At 44.3% G+C, this 19267-nt stretch overlaps 1 protein-coding gene across 1 annotated transcript in view; it reads right to left on the bottom strand.

The window, feature by feature from the left end:
* Positions 1 to 3101: 3101 nt before the first annotated feature.
* Positions 3102 to 19267, bottom strand: part of AJM1 (apical junction component 1 homolog) — a 78365-nt gene continuing 62199 nt past the window's right edge. Inside the window, exons 2-3 of the mRNA XM_030206966.1 lie at positions 13919 to 14001; positions 3102 to 7856 (exon numbers count right to left, since the gene is read on the bottom strand). Coding sequence (XP_030062826.1) covers positions 4484 to 7798 — 3315 coding nt within the window. The 5' untranslated portion in view covers positions 7799 to 7856; positions 13919 to 14001 and the 3' untranslated portion in view covers positions 3102 to 4483. The remainder of the gene's footprint in view (positions 7857 to 13918; positions 14002 to 19267) is intronic.

Genomic DNA, 19267 nt, shown 5'->3' with positions numbered 1-19267 from the left:
TAATCATGAACTACTGTCACGTTTATCTTCTCTGGGCATTACTGGTTATGCTGTCCTGGTTTCATCTGTTCTTTCTGGTCATTTCTACCAGGTTTCATTTGAGCCATCTAGTGCTTTACCACGTCATTTAACCTGTGGTGTTCCACAAGGGTTGGTCCTTTCCCTGATGCTCTTTAATCTATCCTTAAGCTCTCTTGTCTGTCTTATCCAATCCACAGGTGTCTAATTCCATTTTTACGCAGATGCTATTCTCCTTTTGTTTCCTATTAGCCCTTACTCCCCTCTCCTCGTTCCCCTTCAAAACTGTCTTCATACAATTTCCAATTGGCTCTCTGAACATAAACTGGTCTTAAATAAACAGAAAACTGTTCCTTTAAATCTTTTTGATACTCTAATTCAACTGGTTAGTTCTTCCCATTATCTTGGCGCTACTCTTGATTCCCACTTGACACTGATTCCTCAGATTTTAAATTTATGTAAAACTGGTTTTCTGATTCTCCGTCAGCTGCGCACTATTCATTGTTATTTTGAACAACCCACTTTTCATATCCTTGTTTTGTCCCTTCTTATCACTAGACTCAATTATTGTAATATCATGTACCTCGGTTGTTCTCAGTCAAATCTCAAAAAACTCCAAACAATCCAAACTATGGCCATTAAATTCATCTGTCATGCACATAAGTTTGATAGTGTCTCTCCCCTATTTCAGAAATTTCATTGGCTTCTCATGGAATAACCTATCAAATACAAACTTCTCTCACTTTCAAAGCATTTAGATTTGGATCTCCTGATTACTTGGCTTCTTTAACTATTCCTTATTCTACAGCTAGACTTGTACATTCATTAAGCGATCATCGACTTGTACTTCCTGGTCCCAAAACTGCACAGCTTGAGTTCACATGTTACCATGCCTTTTTCTTCACGGTCCCCTGCTATTGGAATTCTTTACCCTTATCTCTGCATTCTGAACTTTCATTCAAAACGTTTAAAAATGCCTTAAAAACTTGGCTTTTTAAGGAAGCTTTTTACCTCGACATTTACCTCCTTGTTTACTAAGCTGTGCTAGTAGCTGCTATGCAGCAATGCCAACGCAGTCCATTCAGAGTGAATGGGCTGTGTCAGCATTAGCACAGTTTAGTTAACGGGGGGGGGGGGGGGGGGGGGGGGGGGGGGTTAATGTAGAATTTGCCTGCACCTGAAGTATTGCCCCCTTCCAATTTTTCCTTTAAATGTTATCTAGTCTTGTCCTCCCCTTTGCCTACCCTTGCTCTTATTTCTTGTTTATTGGTTGCCTGTTTTATTTTCCTATCAAGAAATTGTAGTTCTTTTTCTTTCTTTTATTTGTATTTTCATTTGTAATTTGTAAACTGCCCAGTTCTGCTAGTCAGCTTGAGTGGTACAGAAAGTTTTAATAAACATATAATTCTTTAAAAATTGGATCAAATGATCAAAAGGCAGCATATGCAACTGAAAAAGTTACATGCATTCAGCTAGCCAAGCTTCTCAGGATCCACAACAAAAATTTTAAAATGTGTTAATTTTCATAATTTTTTGGGCATTGGTGATAATTGTTATGTAGCATGTAGATGCTGGGATAGTGTTTCTATGGTATATTTACTGAATAGCACTTAGGTGGATTTTTAGCATTTATGCACATATGTGCACATGTAACCATGTATATGCTGGTATTTTAATCATTTACATCATAATCATTTAAAGCTACAAACTGCCCAAAACACAGCAGCTCGACTTTTGTACGGAGCATCAAAGTTCACCTGTTCCAGACCACTTCGTGAGAAGCTACACTGGCTTCCTGTACAGGAGCGAATAACTTTTAAAATTTGTACCCTAGTCCATAAGATCCTCTATGGAGCAGCTCCAGCATATATGGATGCCCTTGTCAACTTACCGCCAAGGAATTCACTTAGAACTGCTCGTTCTTACTTGAACCTCCATTACCCTGCGTGTTCTGGACTCAAGTATAAAACCACATATGCTTCCACCTTTTCCTACATCAGTACTCATTTGTGGAATGCATTGCCCACATCTGTAAAAACGGTTCAAGATCATCTGACTTTCAGGAAGACTCTCAAGACCTACCTATTTGGGCAAGCTTACCCTAACGATTTATTTATTTATTTATTGCATTTGTATCCCACATTTTCCCACCTCTTTGCAGGCTCAATGTGGCTTACAATACATCATGGATAGTGGAAATATGATTCCTCTATGATTCCTGGACTCCGACCCCTCTAGTGATCTTGTGGACTTACCTACTTTCTCCTATCCCCTATACCTTTCCGCCCCACGTATCCCTCTCCATTTATTGTACTTGCCTGTTTGTTACTTAAATGTTGTAAGCCACATTGAGCCTGCCAGCGGTGGGAAATTGTGGGGTATAAATGATATAAATAAATAAATGTTAGTGCCTTATTTATAGAATTGCCCTCACAGGGTTCAATTTCAGTACAGTAAATCCAGCTGTCCACAAAAATGGGAAAATATGTGCCAGTAGAAAGAATTATGGAGTCGATATTCAATATGATTAAACCAACCAGAAATGACTCCTGGCCAGTTAATTCTCCTGTTCGGGGCTAACTGGTCATTTTCAGCAGCACTTAACTGATTAATACCGCTGAAAATAACCGGTTAGCACCAAACTCAAAACTGGCTATTTTGGGGGCATTCCGAGGGTAGAGTTTGCACTTGGCTGGTTAAGTACTGATATTCAGAGCTTAACCGGCTAGGTTAACCGCATACGTGGGACTGCATAAAAGTCAGTCCTATCTTTATGTGGTAACCCATAGCTGGTTAAATGCTGAAGTGGAGTGGAGTGGAGGAGTGGCCTAGTGGTTAGGGTGGTGGACTTTGGTTCTTGTGACTCTAGGCAAGTCACTTAACCCTCCATTGCCCCATGTAAGCCACATTGAGCCTGCCATGAGTGGGAAAGCAAGGGGTACAAATGTAACAACAACAAAAAATCACATTAAATCAGCTGGCTATATATCAGCTGACTCTGCAAACCCAGAAATTCAGTGCTGGTGCCCAAACATAGCCCGGAATTGAATTTCTAGGTTTAACACCAGTGGCAGCAAAGTACTGATCACTGCTGGCTGAACATTGGGCCCTATATTTTCAAGTGTTGGCTGTCTCATTAGCCGCTGAACTCAAAATACCACCTCTTTTCACTGTCTGAGTTTGGCTTTGTCTACTCAGGTTCTTTATTAAATATCACATTTTTCCAAACTCAGTGAAACAGATTTTAAAATGCATTTCCTCATCCCATTTTCACTGTGAAGCAGCTGAATTCTATATGGAAGGAATTTTTTCTTGCCTTTAAGTTTCTACCTCCTCCTCCTCTTTTTGGGTTTCTAGCTTAGTTGGAACTGGCCTCTCTCAGCATGGCACATTGTTGTTCAGTGTGGCTACCCACAATTCAGCTAAGTCTGCCTGTCTGTATTCTTAATCAGAACAATGCTCCTGTAACATGTAAATAGGCCAAAAGCTTTAGAGATATCAAGTCTACACTGACATCACCAGGGATCAGAATGGTAAAATTGTGGCTAGCTACACTGAACAAAACTGCCATTCTGACATCACTGTTAGATTTATGGTGCCATAAGCCCTTATTTGGAACTACCCAGGGATTTCCCCTGTTGTTTAATAATGTCTTCCCACCCTGCCTGATTCATTGCAATGATATTCCCTGGATAAGGGCCACAAACAGTGGCTCCCACCAGAGCCTAGTATGTGTGCATCCCAGATTTGGTCACTAGGAGCCCATGAACTAAATATTTTTCCAATGGACACAAACAGAGAAAAAAAATCTTTAGGGCCCTTGGATGATGGCAGTGGGTCTCTGCCCTCAGGGCTATGAACAGTGCCTCTGCTAATTTCTGGAGAAGCTGGGCTTGAAATTCAAACTGGAGTCTCCTACATGACAGTGCATAGCACTGTCTTCAAGTCACAGGGCCCATGACCTAAGCAGACAGATGAACCACATAGAAGCTAGGTAAATGTCTCATTTATTGGTCTAAAGTTGCCTTTCTGAAAGTACTTTTGCCCTTCAGATGAAATTACTCTCAGTAGCTAAAAGCTCTGTCTCATTTCAGCTGTGGTTTGGTCACACCTATAGATGCCCTTGCCTGTTCACTTTCGCCATAGAGCAATATTCTCAGCCAGTGTGAAGGGCCTGGAGCTTAGTGTACGGTGCCCTTGGTGCTTGCCTGACACCCCATGTTTTCTTCTTGAAGCTGGTGCTGTTTTACTGTTAAACATTCTTTTCCAGCTTGCTAACCTCTTACTAACCTCTTCTCTCAAGTTCCCAGTTTAGACTTCCCATTATGCTGTTATGCAAGAATTATAAATAATATATCCACCAATTAAAGACATAGTGCATCAATAATAAAACACATATCTACAAATAATAATAAATAGGTGATCATACATAAGTGTGAAGGAATAGCACTGGCAGTGCAGTTGGTCATATGATATCATCCAGAAGGTTGGGACTGGCAACCCAGTCCAGAGTCCTTGGCTCCGAAGCAGCCATAATCATACACATAAACTGTTTACCAGTCCTTTTATCTATAGGATAAATGGTAGTTGGGGTGAACCTCTTGTTGCTCTCCACGAACTCACAGAGCTGTTCATAGATCTTGGGGAATTCGTGACGCAAGAACACACCTCTTATCCTCAGCTCCCTTTGGATGTTGATAAAGCAAACCTCTCTAGCTTTCCTCCCCTCTTCCCCCTCTTTGTCAATATCTGCTGTCCCAGGTGGAGGAGTGAGAATCAATGTCTCCATGTCGTTCTCCTTCAGGATTTTCTTACCGGGGCTGAAGGAGGCTAAGGCTATCTTGGCATATTTCCGGACTGTCGGAATGTGGGATTTTGTGGACGGTTTCCCAGGCACTGTTTGTCCGACAGCCATGGTTACATTCAAGATAAAACATTCATCAGGGTCATATTGATTGCCAGCTTCTTGAAGCTCCTTTGCGTAATCTCCAAGGTTATCTGAATACCCTTCTAGCTCCCTAAGGGAAAGGTAAGTAGGAGACATGAGCAGGCTCTCTAATCCAAACTGTAGGAAGTTCTCTGCTGATCCTGGATTTGGAAAACCCAAGAAAAGCACTCCTCGGCCCCTGGAGAGATAGCCAACCTTGGCAATTCGTGAGAAGGCTTTGTGGACTTCCACATTTTCCCGGCAAAACTTAAGGATGTGCCTGCAAATGCTCCCAATGCGTCCATAAATGCAGTTCTCTTTGTGGATATCCCAATCCTCTCTCCTACAATTTCGAGAACAGTAATAAGTATAACAGCTGTGGCAGGACTTAAAATAAAGGCAAGCGTTGAACATTGTCTCTGTCCTCCCACATTTGGCATTGGAGCACATCATTACATCATCTTCATCTGCACTGAGGTCAGGAGAACATTCTTCCAGTGACTTGTGCATGCTGCTATTGGAAATCTCTTGATATTGCTTATTGTGCTCTTTGAGTAAATCTGAGTGCAAAATGCTGGCTTCTGGCTGCTTCTTCATTGGTTTAGGTTGCACCACAGAAGTTAGCTGTTTCTGCAACTCTGGTCTTCTCACTGACCCCACAATATCATCATTGATTAATTTCTTTAACTGGTCTGATAGTGTGTCTGCCTCACTAGTCCGCCTACTGGATGGAGGTTTATAGTCAATCACCAGATCTGCAATCAGCTCATCCAGTTGTTCCAGACTTCGTTGGCGTGAGGCGCTACTCTGAACAGTTTCTTTGGTGGGATCTGGATGGTATGACAATGGACCTCTTGCAACTCGAGCTATGCGATCAGAGTCCAACACATCCCAGCTAGCTGACCGTTTCTCAGTTCTACCATAGCCATTGGCTTTTATATCATTATCTGTTATGGTAATTTCTGGAGTGACAAACCAGGACCTTCCCATAGAGTATCTCCCACCTCCATCTGAATGCATCTTTTCAATGATAGAATTCTCAGAGAGTGATAGAGCAGCATAGCGTTTTGGAGAGCAGGAGAGATTCACCACTACAGGTTGGCGTCTATCATCAGGGGATAAGGCACGTTTTTCCCGGAAAAGAAGATTTTCATAGCTGCGTCCTCGGAAAATTGGGTCTTCCTTACGGACACCTGGGCTAAGGATATTATCCCAGGATCTGGAGTAATTCCTGGTATTCGTCCCTAGCCTTTGTTGATTTATGCTATAGCTGGTATGCCAGGAAGAAAGCATAGCCTCCCTTCCAGATTGTGGAGGTGTGAAGGGGGACATCTGTTGGGTCTGACTTGGTAGAGAGTTGTGATTTTGAAAATACCAATCACTAAAGTGTAAAGGCTGAGAATTCCTTGCCTGGGGGTATGTCCTTGAAATGGCTTCTCTTTCAGGATACTTTCCAAAATCTTCAGTAAAGAAGAATCTGGAGGGAAGGGCCTGAGGATGGTAAACCCTGGGGTCATCTCTGTAAAGGACTTTGGCAGGGATGCTTCTGGATGGATAAAACCGAGGATCTTCGCCATAGAATATCCTTGATGGAGCTTCTTGAATGGGGTATGGTCTACGATCTTCCATATAAAAAGTCCTTGGTGGGATGTTCTGAATATTACCTTTAGCTGCATCATCTGTATAAAAGACCTCCGAGGAGACACTGTGCCCTCGAAATGGATGGGGATATCCTTCATAGCCAGCATTTTTCAATGGAAGACTAGGGCCAGAAAATCCACCTGGTTCTTCAGTATAAAAAAATTTAGTGGGCACATGTGGGCTACAGAAAGTCCCTAACTCACTATCAACATATTCCCTTAATTCCCTTGAATGAGCAGCATTTTGGTAAAGAGTACTTCTAGCATCCATGCCATAGAATTCATTGGGTGGGGTGTGCTGAAAGTGCATAATCCTGTGTTCCCCACTGTAGGAGTCACTTGGTGTGGGAGTTCGTGACATTGAAATCTGCCTGTTGTATGGCACACTTAGGCTCCTGGGAGTGACTGCTTGCCTCTGCCAAAATGGCACATCCATCCGGTTTTGATATACTTTCAAGTTACGGGATGCATGTTGAAGCACCATCTCATCTGGTTTGATGTCCAAACGGCATTTTACATGTGGGTTTTGGACGGGCTTGGTACTTTGATTCTCCTCATAGCAATTACTGTTAACATATAAGGGTGAAATCCGGCTGGTGTTGCTCCGTTGTGGCTGAAGCTTGATGGGATGGACTTCATTCATTAAGGCCTTCATAGGTGCATAACTGCTCTCTTTTCTTGGAGAGCTCTCTATTTTATGAGGTTCTCTGGGGACACGAAAAATCTCACGACCTCTTCTAACTGGAGGAGGAGAAGATGTCATCTGAATTGAAATTGGAGTAAAGGTTGATTTTACTCTTGGTGCACTCTTGGACCTTGTTCTTCTCTTTGGTTCTGTCTTAATTGGTTGCTTGGTGGACTCCACCTCATGAGAATGGGAGTTATAAATGTCTGAAGCTGCTGATCTAGGTTGGGCTTTTTTCCCTGAGTTTGTAGAAGACTCAGGGGTCCTTGGGTGCCTCTCTGTGCCTCTTTGAGGTTTCTCCATTGGTAGATCAGGGGCTGGCTCGTCGTCCAATGACTCAAGAAAGTCAAAGCTTCTACAGTGTCTTTTGTTAAACTGCCGTGGCTTCTGTTCCAGAAAGCTGGACATGGAGATGTCACATTGTGTGTCAGGTCTATATGTTTCAGAATCTCCAGGGGCTGGCAAGTTGACTTTAATGTCTTGATATACTGTAGATACTAGAATATCAGGTGGATCTGTTCGTGTCATTTTAAAGTAGCTCTTCTGTCTCCACCCTCTTTTCAGATCATCTTAGTAGAAAACGACCCTGAAAGAAAAAAAAATCAAAGAATATCCTTAAATGGCTGGAATTAGAGAAGATATAAGGTAATAATATAAGGATACATTGTTTACCAGTACTTGTACAGGCATAATATAATGTAAAAGATGACTAAATAGCAGCACAGATAAGGGCAAAGGGTCATATGAAATAACAATCAATTCCCTGAATTTATAGTACTAAAGAAAGGAATGTCAAATTCATTTTAATGACAGACTAGAATTATTAACAACCTACTTGAAGTGGACTGGGCCAGACTAAAAAGAGATGATTCCCCTCAGATGCCGATAATGCAGCCAACTAAGGGGATCCTTCTCTAATACTACAAACAACTTGAAGGGTACTGTTCTAATGTTGTGTGGAGGGGGTGAACAAATACATACAAGCAGGAAGCTCTTTTCCTAAAAAGCTTATTCCTGACAGGTTACCTCTTACAGATAACCTGGGATTCCCATTCCAAGGAACAATTATATACACTGCTGTCCCCCATTTTTTAAAATTAGGAGACCCCTTGTGCCTCTTTCTCTATTGGCTGTCTCCCCTTTGTCCTGCTACATGCTGCTCACTTTCTTTCTGCTAATTGCAGCAGCATCACTTTTCCCCTTTCACAGGGGCATCTAAAGCAGTGGCGAGAGCTCTATCAGAGATATTCACTGAAGGTTGTTTCCTGCTACATTGTTACTTTATTCTTTTCCTCACTTGGGGAGCAGTTTTCTCAATGCTGTGACCCAGCATCATCTTAAACAGTCATGGGATTTTGGCTACTGAAAGACTTTGAAGGGACATCTATCACAAAGGAATACCACAAAATGTATATCCCCCCCCCCCCAACTGAGCCCCCTTCTCACATCCTCAGCTGATTCCCCTCCTCACCTAACTAGAGTGATCTCCCATTAATCCCCCCCCCCAGTCTATCCTTGCTCTCAGAACTGATTAAAGGTTCAGTGTTACCTATTTCTATATTTATTTAGAACAGGCTGATGCCAAGGGGGTGGAGCAATCGGTGAGCCTGGCTACTACTGTCAGTGGAATAGAGGGACCATTTGGCTGGCAACATCAAAGGAAGAGCCCCCTGCCCAAGTGCCTGGATCACTGTTAGGTCCAGTGATGTTCTTAGTTACTACCTAGCCTCAGCTGGTTTGCCTCTCATCATCTCTCAACCCTCCCTCCTCCCACTGACCCCCCCCCCCCTGTTCTCCTCAGGCTCTCATACAAAACCCCAGTAATGATCAAAGATTGATTGCCAAATTAACCTCTCTCCCTTCCCCCTAACAATTTTCACAATGTTCTCCAGAATGATTGCTTTCTTGAACTTGTTACAGCAGATTGTGGCCCTAGAAATGAACATTTGAACTAACTGATTGTTTCTTTTTCCCTGGTATACTACATCTGACCTGCAAATGTAGCCAGCAATGGAGTGGAGGTACATACAGCCTAGTGGTCAGCACAGTGGGCTAAGAACCACAGGAACTAGGTTCAGTTTCCACTGCAGCTCCTTATGACCCTGGGCTATTCACTTAACCCTCCACTGACCCACGTTCAAAATCAGATTGTAGCCCACTTGGGACAGAGAAAGTATCTCTATGTAATATGTAAACTGCTTTGGTTGTACCACAGAAAGGCAGTATATCAAATGCATGTCAGAGCTAGCAGAGGGCTGGTTTAGACCTGTGCTGTACTGGGCATGAGCTTGCCCTCCTCTTGGAAGAGCTCTGTTCCCATCCCTTCTGTGTCTTTGCAGGATGGGTGTATGCTTTGGAGCTTCCTGTCTTGTCTATCTTTGTTGGATGTGTCCTATCTGAGTGGCTCAGCTGAAGCCTGCCCAGAGAGCAGGGGGTTTACCAGCCCTGCTTCTGCACTGGTCCAGTACTAGTTCATTATTTTATCTAGGCTATTTGTGTTTTACCTTTCCTGGTCTATGTCTCAGATTCCATCTGGCTTTGGATCCCTTGTCTGTGTCTCAGATTGCAGTTGGCCTTCCTACCAGATCTGAGCTAGATGTGTTCATTCTACTTCTGGATTCCTTGTTTTGTGCCCCAAGTAATATGGATTTATCCTTCATGCTGTATATCTACTTGATGGACTAATGGACACCTGCAAGGGTGTGTGAAATGAACTTGCCCATTACATCAAAGATCAGTGTATAATGAATGTGTGTTTTGTTAAGGCTAAGTGAGATTAAACTTGTCTTGAAATAGCTCTATGGTGTGCACTCTGTTTTCCTTTAAGGTGAACCTTCCCTGTGGCCACCCACATCCCGACTGAGATCTCTTCACAAAGGACAAGCAACACACCAACTCCATTGTTTTGTTTTAGGTTTATTTGAAAAACTGCCTCCCACCTGCAAGAATGAAGTCAAAAGGTAAAGAAAGGGTAAATTATTATTATTATTTGTTACATTTGTATCCCACATTTTCCCACCTTTTTGCAGGCTCAATGTGGCTTACATATAACCGTTAGCGGTGTTAGCCAATTCCGGTCTGAACAAATACATAGTATGAATGAATACAAAGTGATATTGTGGTAGAATGAGGTACATGCATGGTAGGTACAATTGGGGGGAACTTAGGGAGGGAAAGGGGGAAGAAGAGTCCAGTAATGTCCATTACGGTCTTTGGTTACATTGTGTCGCAAGTGTCCAGGTATTATGTTGGGTCGGTGGGGTATGCTCTTCTGAACAGGTCTGTCTTTAGTGCCCTCCAAAAATTTAGGTGGTCGGGCGTAGTTTTTACTGCTTTTGGTAATGCGTTCTATAATTGTACGCTTAGGTAGGAAAAGCTAGATGCATAGGTGGATTTGTATTTGAGTCTTTTGTTGCTTGGGTAGTGGAGGTTTAGGTATGATCATGCAGATTTTGTGGTGTTTCTGGTTGGCAAGTCGATAAGGTCTGTCATGTATCCCGGTGCTTCGCCGTAGATAATTTTATGGACAGTTGTGCAGATTTTGAAAGTGATACGTTCTTTGGTAGCCAATGCAGTTTTTTTTGGAGTGGATTGGCGCTGTCAAAACATGTTTTTCCAAATACAAGCCTGGCTGCTGTGTTTTGGGCAGTCTGAAATTTATGATTTGATTCGCATAGATTCCATTACAGTAATCTGCATGGCTTAGTACCATTGACTGTACCATGTTACAAAATATTTTCCTCAGGAAGAATGGTTTCACACGTTTGAGTTTCCACATTGAGAAAAACATTTTCTTTAAGGTGGAATTCGCTTGGGTCTCTAGTGATAGGTTACGGTCGATTGTTACTCTAAGAATTTTCAGACTGTCTGAGATAGGGAGGGTGTATCCTAGGGTGTTAATGTTTGTGGGTTTGTATGTATTGTATTGGGATGAGATGATGAGTCAGTGTGTTTTTTCAGTATTGAGTTTTAGTTGGAATGCATTTGCCCATGAGTTCATAATGTTTAAGCTTAGTTTGATTTCGTTGGTAATTTCTGCCAGATCATGTTTGAAGGGGATGTATAATGTGACGTCATCAGCGTAGATAAATGGGTTAAGGCCTTGGGTGGATAAGGTCTTGGCTAGTGGAGTCATCATGAGGTTGAAAAGGATTGGTGATAGTGGTGATCCTTGCGGTACTCCGCAGTCTGGTTTCCACAGTGACAATATGTTTGTGTTTTATTTCACTTAACATGTTCCTGTGGTTAGGAAACCCTTAATCCAATTGAGAGTGTCACCACTGATTCCGAAGTATTCTAGGAGTCTTAGCAGTATGTTATGGTTAACCATGTTGAATGCACTTGACATGTCAAATTGAAGGAGGAGAATGCTCTTGCCTATTGCTATTTCATGCTTGAATTTGTTTAGGAGAGTGAGTAGTACTGTTTCGGTGCTGTGTAGGGGTCGAAATCCTGATTGTGACTCATGTAATATAGTGAATTTATGTATGTAGTCATTGAGTTGTTTGGTCACCAGTCCTTCCATGGAAACAACTACAAAGGAAATACAAATATGCAATAAGACAGACCAAAAGGTCGTACTACAAAACTAAAATTGGGCCGGACTACAAAAACACGAAGGAACTATACCATTTCGTGAACAAACTACTAGACACAATGCTGGTCACCACAACCAACACTGACATCCCATCCGCGGACATCCTTGCTAAATATTTCAATGAAAAAATCGTAAACCTACACAAAACCATACCTCAGAACAACATGGACATAGAAACCTTGATTAATGGTCTAGACCCAACCCCTGGTGAATACCCTGCTGACCGAATATGGTCCAATTTTGCCCTCAGCACCGACACAGTCACCCAAGCGATAAAACAATACTCCAACAGCCATTGTCAACTGGACACCTGCCCTAGCTACCAAATACGATCTGCCCCCCACCGCTTCATAATAGATCTTACATCCCACTTAAACTTCATGCTTCAACAGGGTATCTACCCTAAAGAAAAAGGCAACATCCTGCTCACCCCAATACCAAAAGACACCAAGAAAAAAACAAACAACATTACCAACTAATGGCATTGACGTAGCCTTTTTTTTGTTACATTTGTACCCCGCGCTTTCCCACTCATAGCAAGTTCAATGCGGCTTACATATTATATACAGGTACTTATTTGTACCTGGGGCAATGGAGGGTTAAGTGACTTGCCCAGAGTATGGTTCTACGTTTGGTGTTATGTGGGCTTTTGTTAGTTGTCGTTTTTTGGTTTGGGTGGATTTTTTGTGATGTATCTTTTCATTTTGTTGAGGTTGTACACTTGTTGGTTCATTTCCTTTATTCTGGTGTCACGCTTCTCACCTCGGTCCTGCGACGTGGAGCGCCAGCCACCCCGTCAGGTCCGGCGCTCCGGGGATTCCCCTGCTGGCTGCGACGCTCGGGGCTCCTCTGTCCTGCCTGCTTGCAACACTCCTGGGGAACCCTCCTGCGATGGGTTCCTCGGTCGGTCCGCCACGTGGGACGCTGAGATATTCGCCCCACCTCCGGCTCCATGGGATTGGTCCCAGCTCCTCCTGCTGCTTTGGCTGACAGCCAATGGGGGCTTTTCCCTGCCAGCTGGTGCTGGTTTTTCTGATAGTGAGGACGAGGGCCTCTTCCTACCAGCTGATTCTTCTCCCCTGATGGTGAGGGCTATTTAAAGGACAACTTTACTCCATTTCCTCGCTTCGGCTTCTACTTTAGTAGACTGACTTGAGCTCCTGTGTGGTTTATCTACTACTGCTTATTGTCTGACTTGATCAGCAGTTACCCGGACTCTTCTCTGCTTGCCGCCTGCCTCGACCACTGCCTGCCTTTGGACCCTTCTCTGCTTGCCGCCTGCCTCGACCACTGCCAGTCTCCTGACCAGTCCGATTGCTGGCTGCCCGACTCTGATCCCAGCCACGTTTGTAAGTCCTGGCGGCCGCCTGCACCTGGGGGCTCAACCCTCAGGGAACAGTGGTTGTCATAGGTGAAGTTTTGGGAATTGTTCGGCCACCAGCTGAGCTCGGGCTACCCGCCGGTGCTTTGCTTTGCACGACCATAACATCTGGTTTATGTCGGTTTGGTGTGATGTGGTGTGTCTGATCCGTGTTCAGTTATTGATTAGTACGGGTATATTGTTGATTTCTGCGAGTGGGATGGTCATTGTTAGGTGGATCAGTGATAGGGAGTAGATTGCAAGGAGCAGTTTGGTGGTGTTCATTATGGTATCATATCAGTAAAATTTTAGAAGAAGATTGTTGCTGCATTCAATGTTAAAGATTATTCTCTCGGAACCTTGTATTTACGTAACACTAGACCATTATAAGTAAGGAAGCTATTTTATTAGTTTCTGTTTCCACTGTCCCGTGCAGCTGTCATTGGTGTTCCGTCAAAGCATAGCAGGTGAGCCTATGCATGCTGCATCTACGCTGTAGATCTTTACTGTTTGACCATCTGTAAGTCTAACACTGTTTTTGTTAAATGGCAGTGCCTGGCACACAGTGTGCTCATGGGGTCTCCCCACGTTCTTTACCTGGCTGATTGGCACTCTGACTGGGCGGTGGACCCTGTGATATCCTGTACAGAATCAAATCAGTACCAAAGGTACATATGTGTACATTCCATACCTCTTATAGCAGTGCTGAATCAGAGATGGAGAAAGAAAAAGAGGTAGTGAAGTTGTTTGTCCATGATGGTACTTGTTTCTGACCTAAGAGAAGAAAGTCAAAGAAAACAAATAAGACTCTTTGCATTTACTACTACTACTACTATTTAGCATTTCTATAGCGCTACAAGGCGTACGCAGCGCTGCACAAACATAGAAGACAGTCCCTGCTCAAAGAGCTTACAATCTAATAGACAAAAAATAAATAAAGTAAGCAAATCAAATCAATTAATGTGAACGGGAAGGAAGAGAGGAGGGTAGGTGGAGGCGAGTGGTTACAAGTGGTTACGAGTCAAAAGCAATGTTAAAGAGGTGGGCTTTCAGTCTAGATTTAAAGGTGGCCAAGGATGGGGCAAGACATAGGGGCTCAGGAAGTTTATTCCAGGCGTAGGGTGCAGCGAGACAGAAGGCGCGAAGTCTGGAGTTGGCAGTAGTGGAGAAGGGAACAGATAAGAAGGATTTATCCATGGAGTGGAGTGCACGGGAAGGGGTGTAGGGAAGGACGAGTGTGGAGAGATCCAGTGAAGGGTCTTGAGGAGAGGGGTAATATGAGTAAAGCGACCCTGGTGGAAGACGAGACGGGCAGCAGAGTTTTGAACCGACTGGAGAGGGGAGAGGTGACTAAGTGGGAGGCCAGCAAGAAGCAGATTGCAGTAGTCTAAACAAGAGGTGACAAGGGTGTGGATGAAGGTTTTGGTAGAGTGCTCGGAAAGAAAGGGGCGGATTTTACGGATGTTGTAAGGAAAGAAACGACAGGTCTTGTCGATCTGCTGGATATGAGCAGAGAGAAGAGTCAAAGATGACCCCAAGGTTTCGAGCTGAGGAGACAGGGAGAATGAGAGAGCCATCAACAGAAATAGAAAACGGGGAGAGCGGGGAGGTGGGTTTGGGGGGGGGGGGGGGGAATGAGAAGCTCGGTTTTGGTCATATTTAATTTCAGGTGGCGTTGAGACATCCAGACAGCAATGTCAGACAAGCACGCTGAAACATTGGTTTGGATGCAAGGTGAGATATCAGGGGTAGAAAGGTAGATTTGGGAGTCATCAGCATAGAGATGGTAGGAAAAGCCATGGGATGAGATTAATGAACCAAGGGAAGAAGTGTAGATAGAAAAGAGGAGGGGACCAAGAACAGAACCCTGAGGTACGCCGACAGGCAGAGGGATAGAAGTAGAAGAGGATCCACCAGAGTGAACACTAAAGGTGCGGAGGGAGAGGTAGGAAGAGAACCAGGAAAGGACAGAGCCCTGGAATCCAAGTGAGGACAGGGTATTGAGAAGTATGCTGTGATCGACAGTGTCATAAGCAGCGGAAAGATCAAGAAGAAAGAGGATGGAATATTGACCTCTGGATTTAGCCAGTAATAGGTCATTGGAGACTTTAGTAAGCGCAGTTTCGGTTGAGTGGAGAGGGCGAAAACCAGATTGTAGTGGGTCAAGAATAGCATGTGAGGAGAGAAAATCAAGGCAGCGGTGGTGAACAGCACACTCAAGTAATTTGGAGAGAAAAGGGAGGAGGGAGATGGGTCGGTAATTAGAGGGACAAGTAGGGTCAAGTGAAGGCTTCTTAAGGAGAGGTGTGACCACAGCATGTTAAAGGCAGCAGGGACAGTCGCAGTGGAAAGTGAGAGGTTGAGAATGTGACAGATAAAAGGAATAAGAGCAGGAGAGATGGCATTAAGAAGGTGGGTGGGAATGGGATCAGAGGAACAGGTGGTACATTTTGAGGAAGAAAGGAGAAGTGTAGTTTCCTCAATAGTAACTTCAGGAAAGGAGGAAAGGGAATGAGGGGAAGGAGAGAGAGGGGAACGGACTAGTGGAGGGAGAGGTGGTGAGGTAGAGAAAGCAAGGTTTATCTTTTGAACCTTGTTGTGAAAGAATTCAGCAAGGGTCTGAGGAGATAATGAAGGGGGAGTTGGGGGAGGGGGCACCTTGAGAGAGTTCAATGTGGTGAAGAGAAGTCGAGGATTAGAGCCAAGAGAGTTGGTCAGTTGGATATAATAATCCTGTTTGGCACGTAAAAGAGCAGATTGGAAGGAGGTCAGCATGAACTTAAAGTGTAAGAAATCAGCAAGGGCCCGAGATTTCCGCCAGGGGCGTTCGGCAGAGCGGGTACAGGAACATAGGTAGCGGATATTAGAAGTCAGCCAAGGTTGGGGTTTTGTACGCCTTACAGGGCGGGTCATCAAAGGTGCAAGAGTGTCTAAGGCAGAGGATAGAGATGAGGTTAGAGAGGTTGCGGTGAGATCTGTAGAGTTGGGATAATAGTTGGTGAGGGGGGCCAGAATTGGGATTGATGTCACCGGCTGAGAGTAAGAGAAGGAGTAAAAGAGAGCAGAGGAGAGTAGGAGAGGTGTGGCCACGAAGGCGTCGAAGGCGAGAGGTATTTAGGTGGAATGGGGAAGGCAAACTGGACGGAAGAAAGAGGTGGAGATTAAAAGCCAAGAGGGAGGAAGAGGGTAGGAGAGAAGGTGAGGTGATGAAGTCGATGGATGGGCAGTGAGTTCCTGTAGCGGTGAGAGGTAGGGGGTGAGGGAAAAGATTAGGAAGGGACAGGGCTAGGAAGAGAATGTGAATAGGGGCCATAAATGACTGAGGTACTTTAGCAACTGGGAAGAAGATTAGATGTAAAGAGAAAAATGCCCCGTGCGCCGTTAGGCGCGCGGCACCTAGAGCGGAGGCCCTGAGTGGATCGGAGTGGACCTGGGTGTCACCCCGGAGAAGGCTGTAAGGATATGCAGATGAGCTGCAAGTCCTCCACAGCACCTGAAAGGCAGCCGGTGGTAGAGCTGGGCACCTCTCAGCTGAGGAAAGGCTTACCAGGGGTTAGGCCGAAGCCAGCATTCCTCCCCCTGAGGGTCGCCTGATCCTAGCCAAAAAGCACCTGGAAACTCTGTGCACTTGGAGCGAGGGCCCTGGGAAGATCGGGGTGGAACTGGAGTCACCCCGGATACAGCTGTGAGAAAATGCAGAAGGGCTGCAAGTCCTCCACAGCACCTGGTGGGAGCGCTGGGCACCTAGAGCGGAGGCCCTGAGTGGATCGGAGTGGACCTGGGTGTCACCCCGGAGAAGGCTGTAAGGATATGCAGATGAGCTGCAAGTCCTCCACAGCACCTGAAAGGCAGCCGGTGGTAGATATTTTTAGATATTCTTAATAGGGCTGTACTGAATAGTTGTACTTGATTTGATTCCAGAGTTTAATTACTCGTTGAGTGAAGAAATGTTTTCTCTGGTTTGTTTGAAATGTACTACTTAGTAGCTTCATTGCATGCCCCCTAGTCCTAGTATTTTTGGAAAGAGTAAACAAGTGATTCACATGTTATAGACCGGTGAGTCTGACGTCGGTGCCGGGCAAGATGGTGGAGGCTATTATTAAGAATAAAATTGCAGAGCATATACAAAAACATGGACTGATGAGATAAAGTCAGCACGGATTTAGTGAAGGGAAGTCTTGCCTCACCAATCTAATGCATTTTTTTTTGAGGGGGTAAGCAAACATGTGGACAATGGGGAGCCGGTTGATATTGTATATCTGGATTTTCAGAAGGCGTTTGACAAAGTGCCGCACGAAAGACTCCTGAAGAAATTGCAGAGTCATGGAATCGGAGGTAGGGTATTATTATGGATTAAGAACTGGTTGAAAGATAGGAAGCAGAGAGTAGGATTGCGTGGCCAGTATTCTCAGTGGAGGAGGGTAGTTAGTGGGGTCCCGCAGGGGTCTGTGCTGGGTCCGTTGCTTTTTAATGTATTTATAAATGACCTAGAGATGGGAATAACTAGTGAGGTAATTAAATTCGCCGATGACACAAAATTATTCAGGGTCGTCAAGTCGCAGGAGGAATGTGAACGATTACAGGAGGACCTTGCGAGACTGGGAGAATGGGCGTGCAAGTGGCAGATGAAGTTCAATGTTGACAAGTGCAAAGTGATGCATGTGGGTAAGAGGAACCCGAATTATAGCTACGTCTTGCAAGGTTCCGCGTTAGGAGTTACGGATCAAGAAAGGGATCTGGGTGTCGTCGTCGATGATACGCTGAAACCTTCTGCTCAGTGTGCTGCTGCGGCTAGGAAAGCGAATAGAATGTTGGGTGTTATTAGGAAGGGTATGGAGTCCAGGTGTGCGGATGTTATAATGCCGTTGTATCGCTCCATGGTGCGACCGCACCTGGAGTATTGTGTTCAGTACTGGTCTCCGTATCTCAAAAAAGATATAGTAGAATTGGAAAAGGTACAGCGAAGGGCGACGAAAATGATAGTGGGGATGGGACGACTTTCCTATGAAGAGAGGCTGAGAAGGCTAGGGCTTTTCAGCTTGGAGAAGAGACGGCTGAGGGGAGATATGATAGAAGTGTATAAAATAATGAGTGGAATGGATCGGGTGGATGTGAAGCGACTGTTCACGCTATCCAAAAATACTAGGACTAGAGGGCATGAGTTGAAGCTACAGTGTGGTAAATTTAAAACGAATCGGAGAAAAGTTTTCTTCACCCAACGTGTAATTAGACTCTGGAATTCATTGCCAGAGAACGTGGTACGGGCGGTTAGCTTGACGGAGTTTAAAAAGGGGTTAGATAGATTCCTAAAGGACAAGTCCATAGACCGCTATTAAATGGACTGGAAAAATTCCTCATTTTTAGGTATAACTTGTCTGGAATGTTTTTACGTTTGGGGAGCGTGCCAGGTGCCCTTGACCTGGATTGGCCACTGTCGGTGACAGGATGCTGGGCTAGATGGACCTTTGGTCTTTCCCAGTATGGCACTACTTATGTACTTATGTACTTATGTGGATAAAGGTGAGCTGGTTGATATTGTGTATCTGAATTTTCAAAAGGCGGTTGACAAAGTACCTTATGAAAGACTCCAGAAGAAATGGAGAGTCATGGGATAGGAGGTAGCGTCCAATTATGGATTAAAAACTGGTTAAAAGATAGAAAACAGAGAGTAGGGTTAAATGGTCAGTATTCTCAATGGAGAAGGGTAGTTAGTGGGGTTCCCCAGGGGTCTGTGTTGGGACCGCTGCTTTATAACATATTTATAAATGACCTAGAGAAGGGAGTAACTAGTGAGGTAATTAAATTTGCTGACGACACAAAGTTATTCAAAGTCGTTAAATTACAAGAGGACCTTACAAAACTGGGGGACTGGGTGTCTAAATGGCAGATGATGTTTAATGTGAGCAAGTGCAAAGTGATGCATGTAGGAAAAAGGAACCCGAATTATAGCTACATCATGCAAGGTTCCACGTTAGGAGTCACAGACCAAGAAAGGGATCTAGGTGTTGTCATTGATGATACATTGAAACCTTCTGCTCAG

The sequence above is a fragment of the Microcaecilia unicolor genome, chromosome 6 (assembly GCF_901765095.1).
Source record: "Microcaecilia unicolor chromosome 6, aMicUni1.1, whole genome shotgun sequence".
NCBI lineage: Eukaryota > Metazoa > Chordata > Amphibia > Gymnophiona > Siphonopidae > Microcaecilia > Microcaecilia unicolor.
Note: the sequence above shows the minus strand (reverse complement) of the source record. Positions and strands in the feature narration are given on the sequence as shown.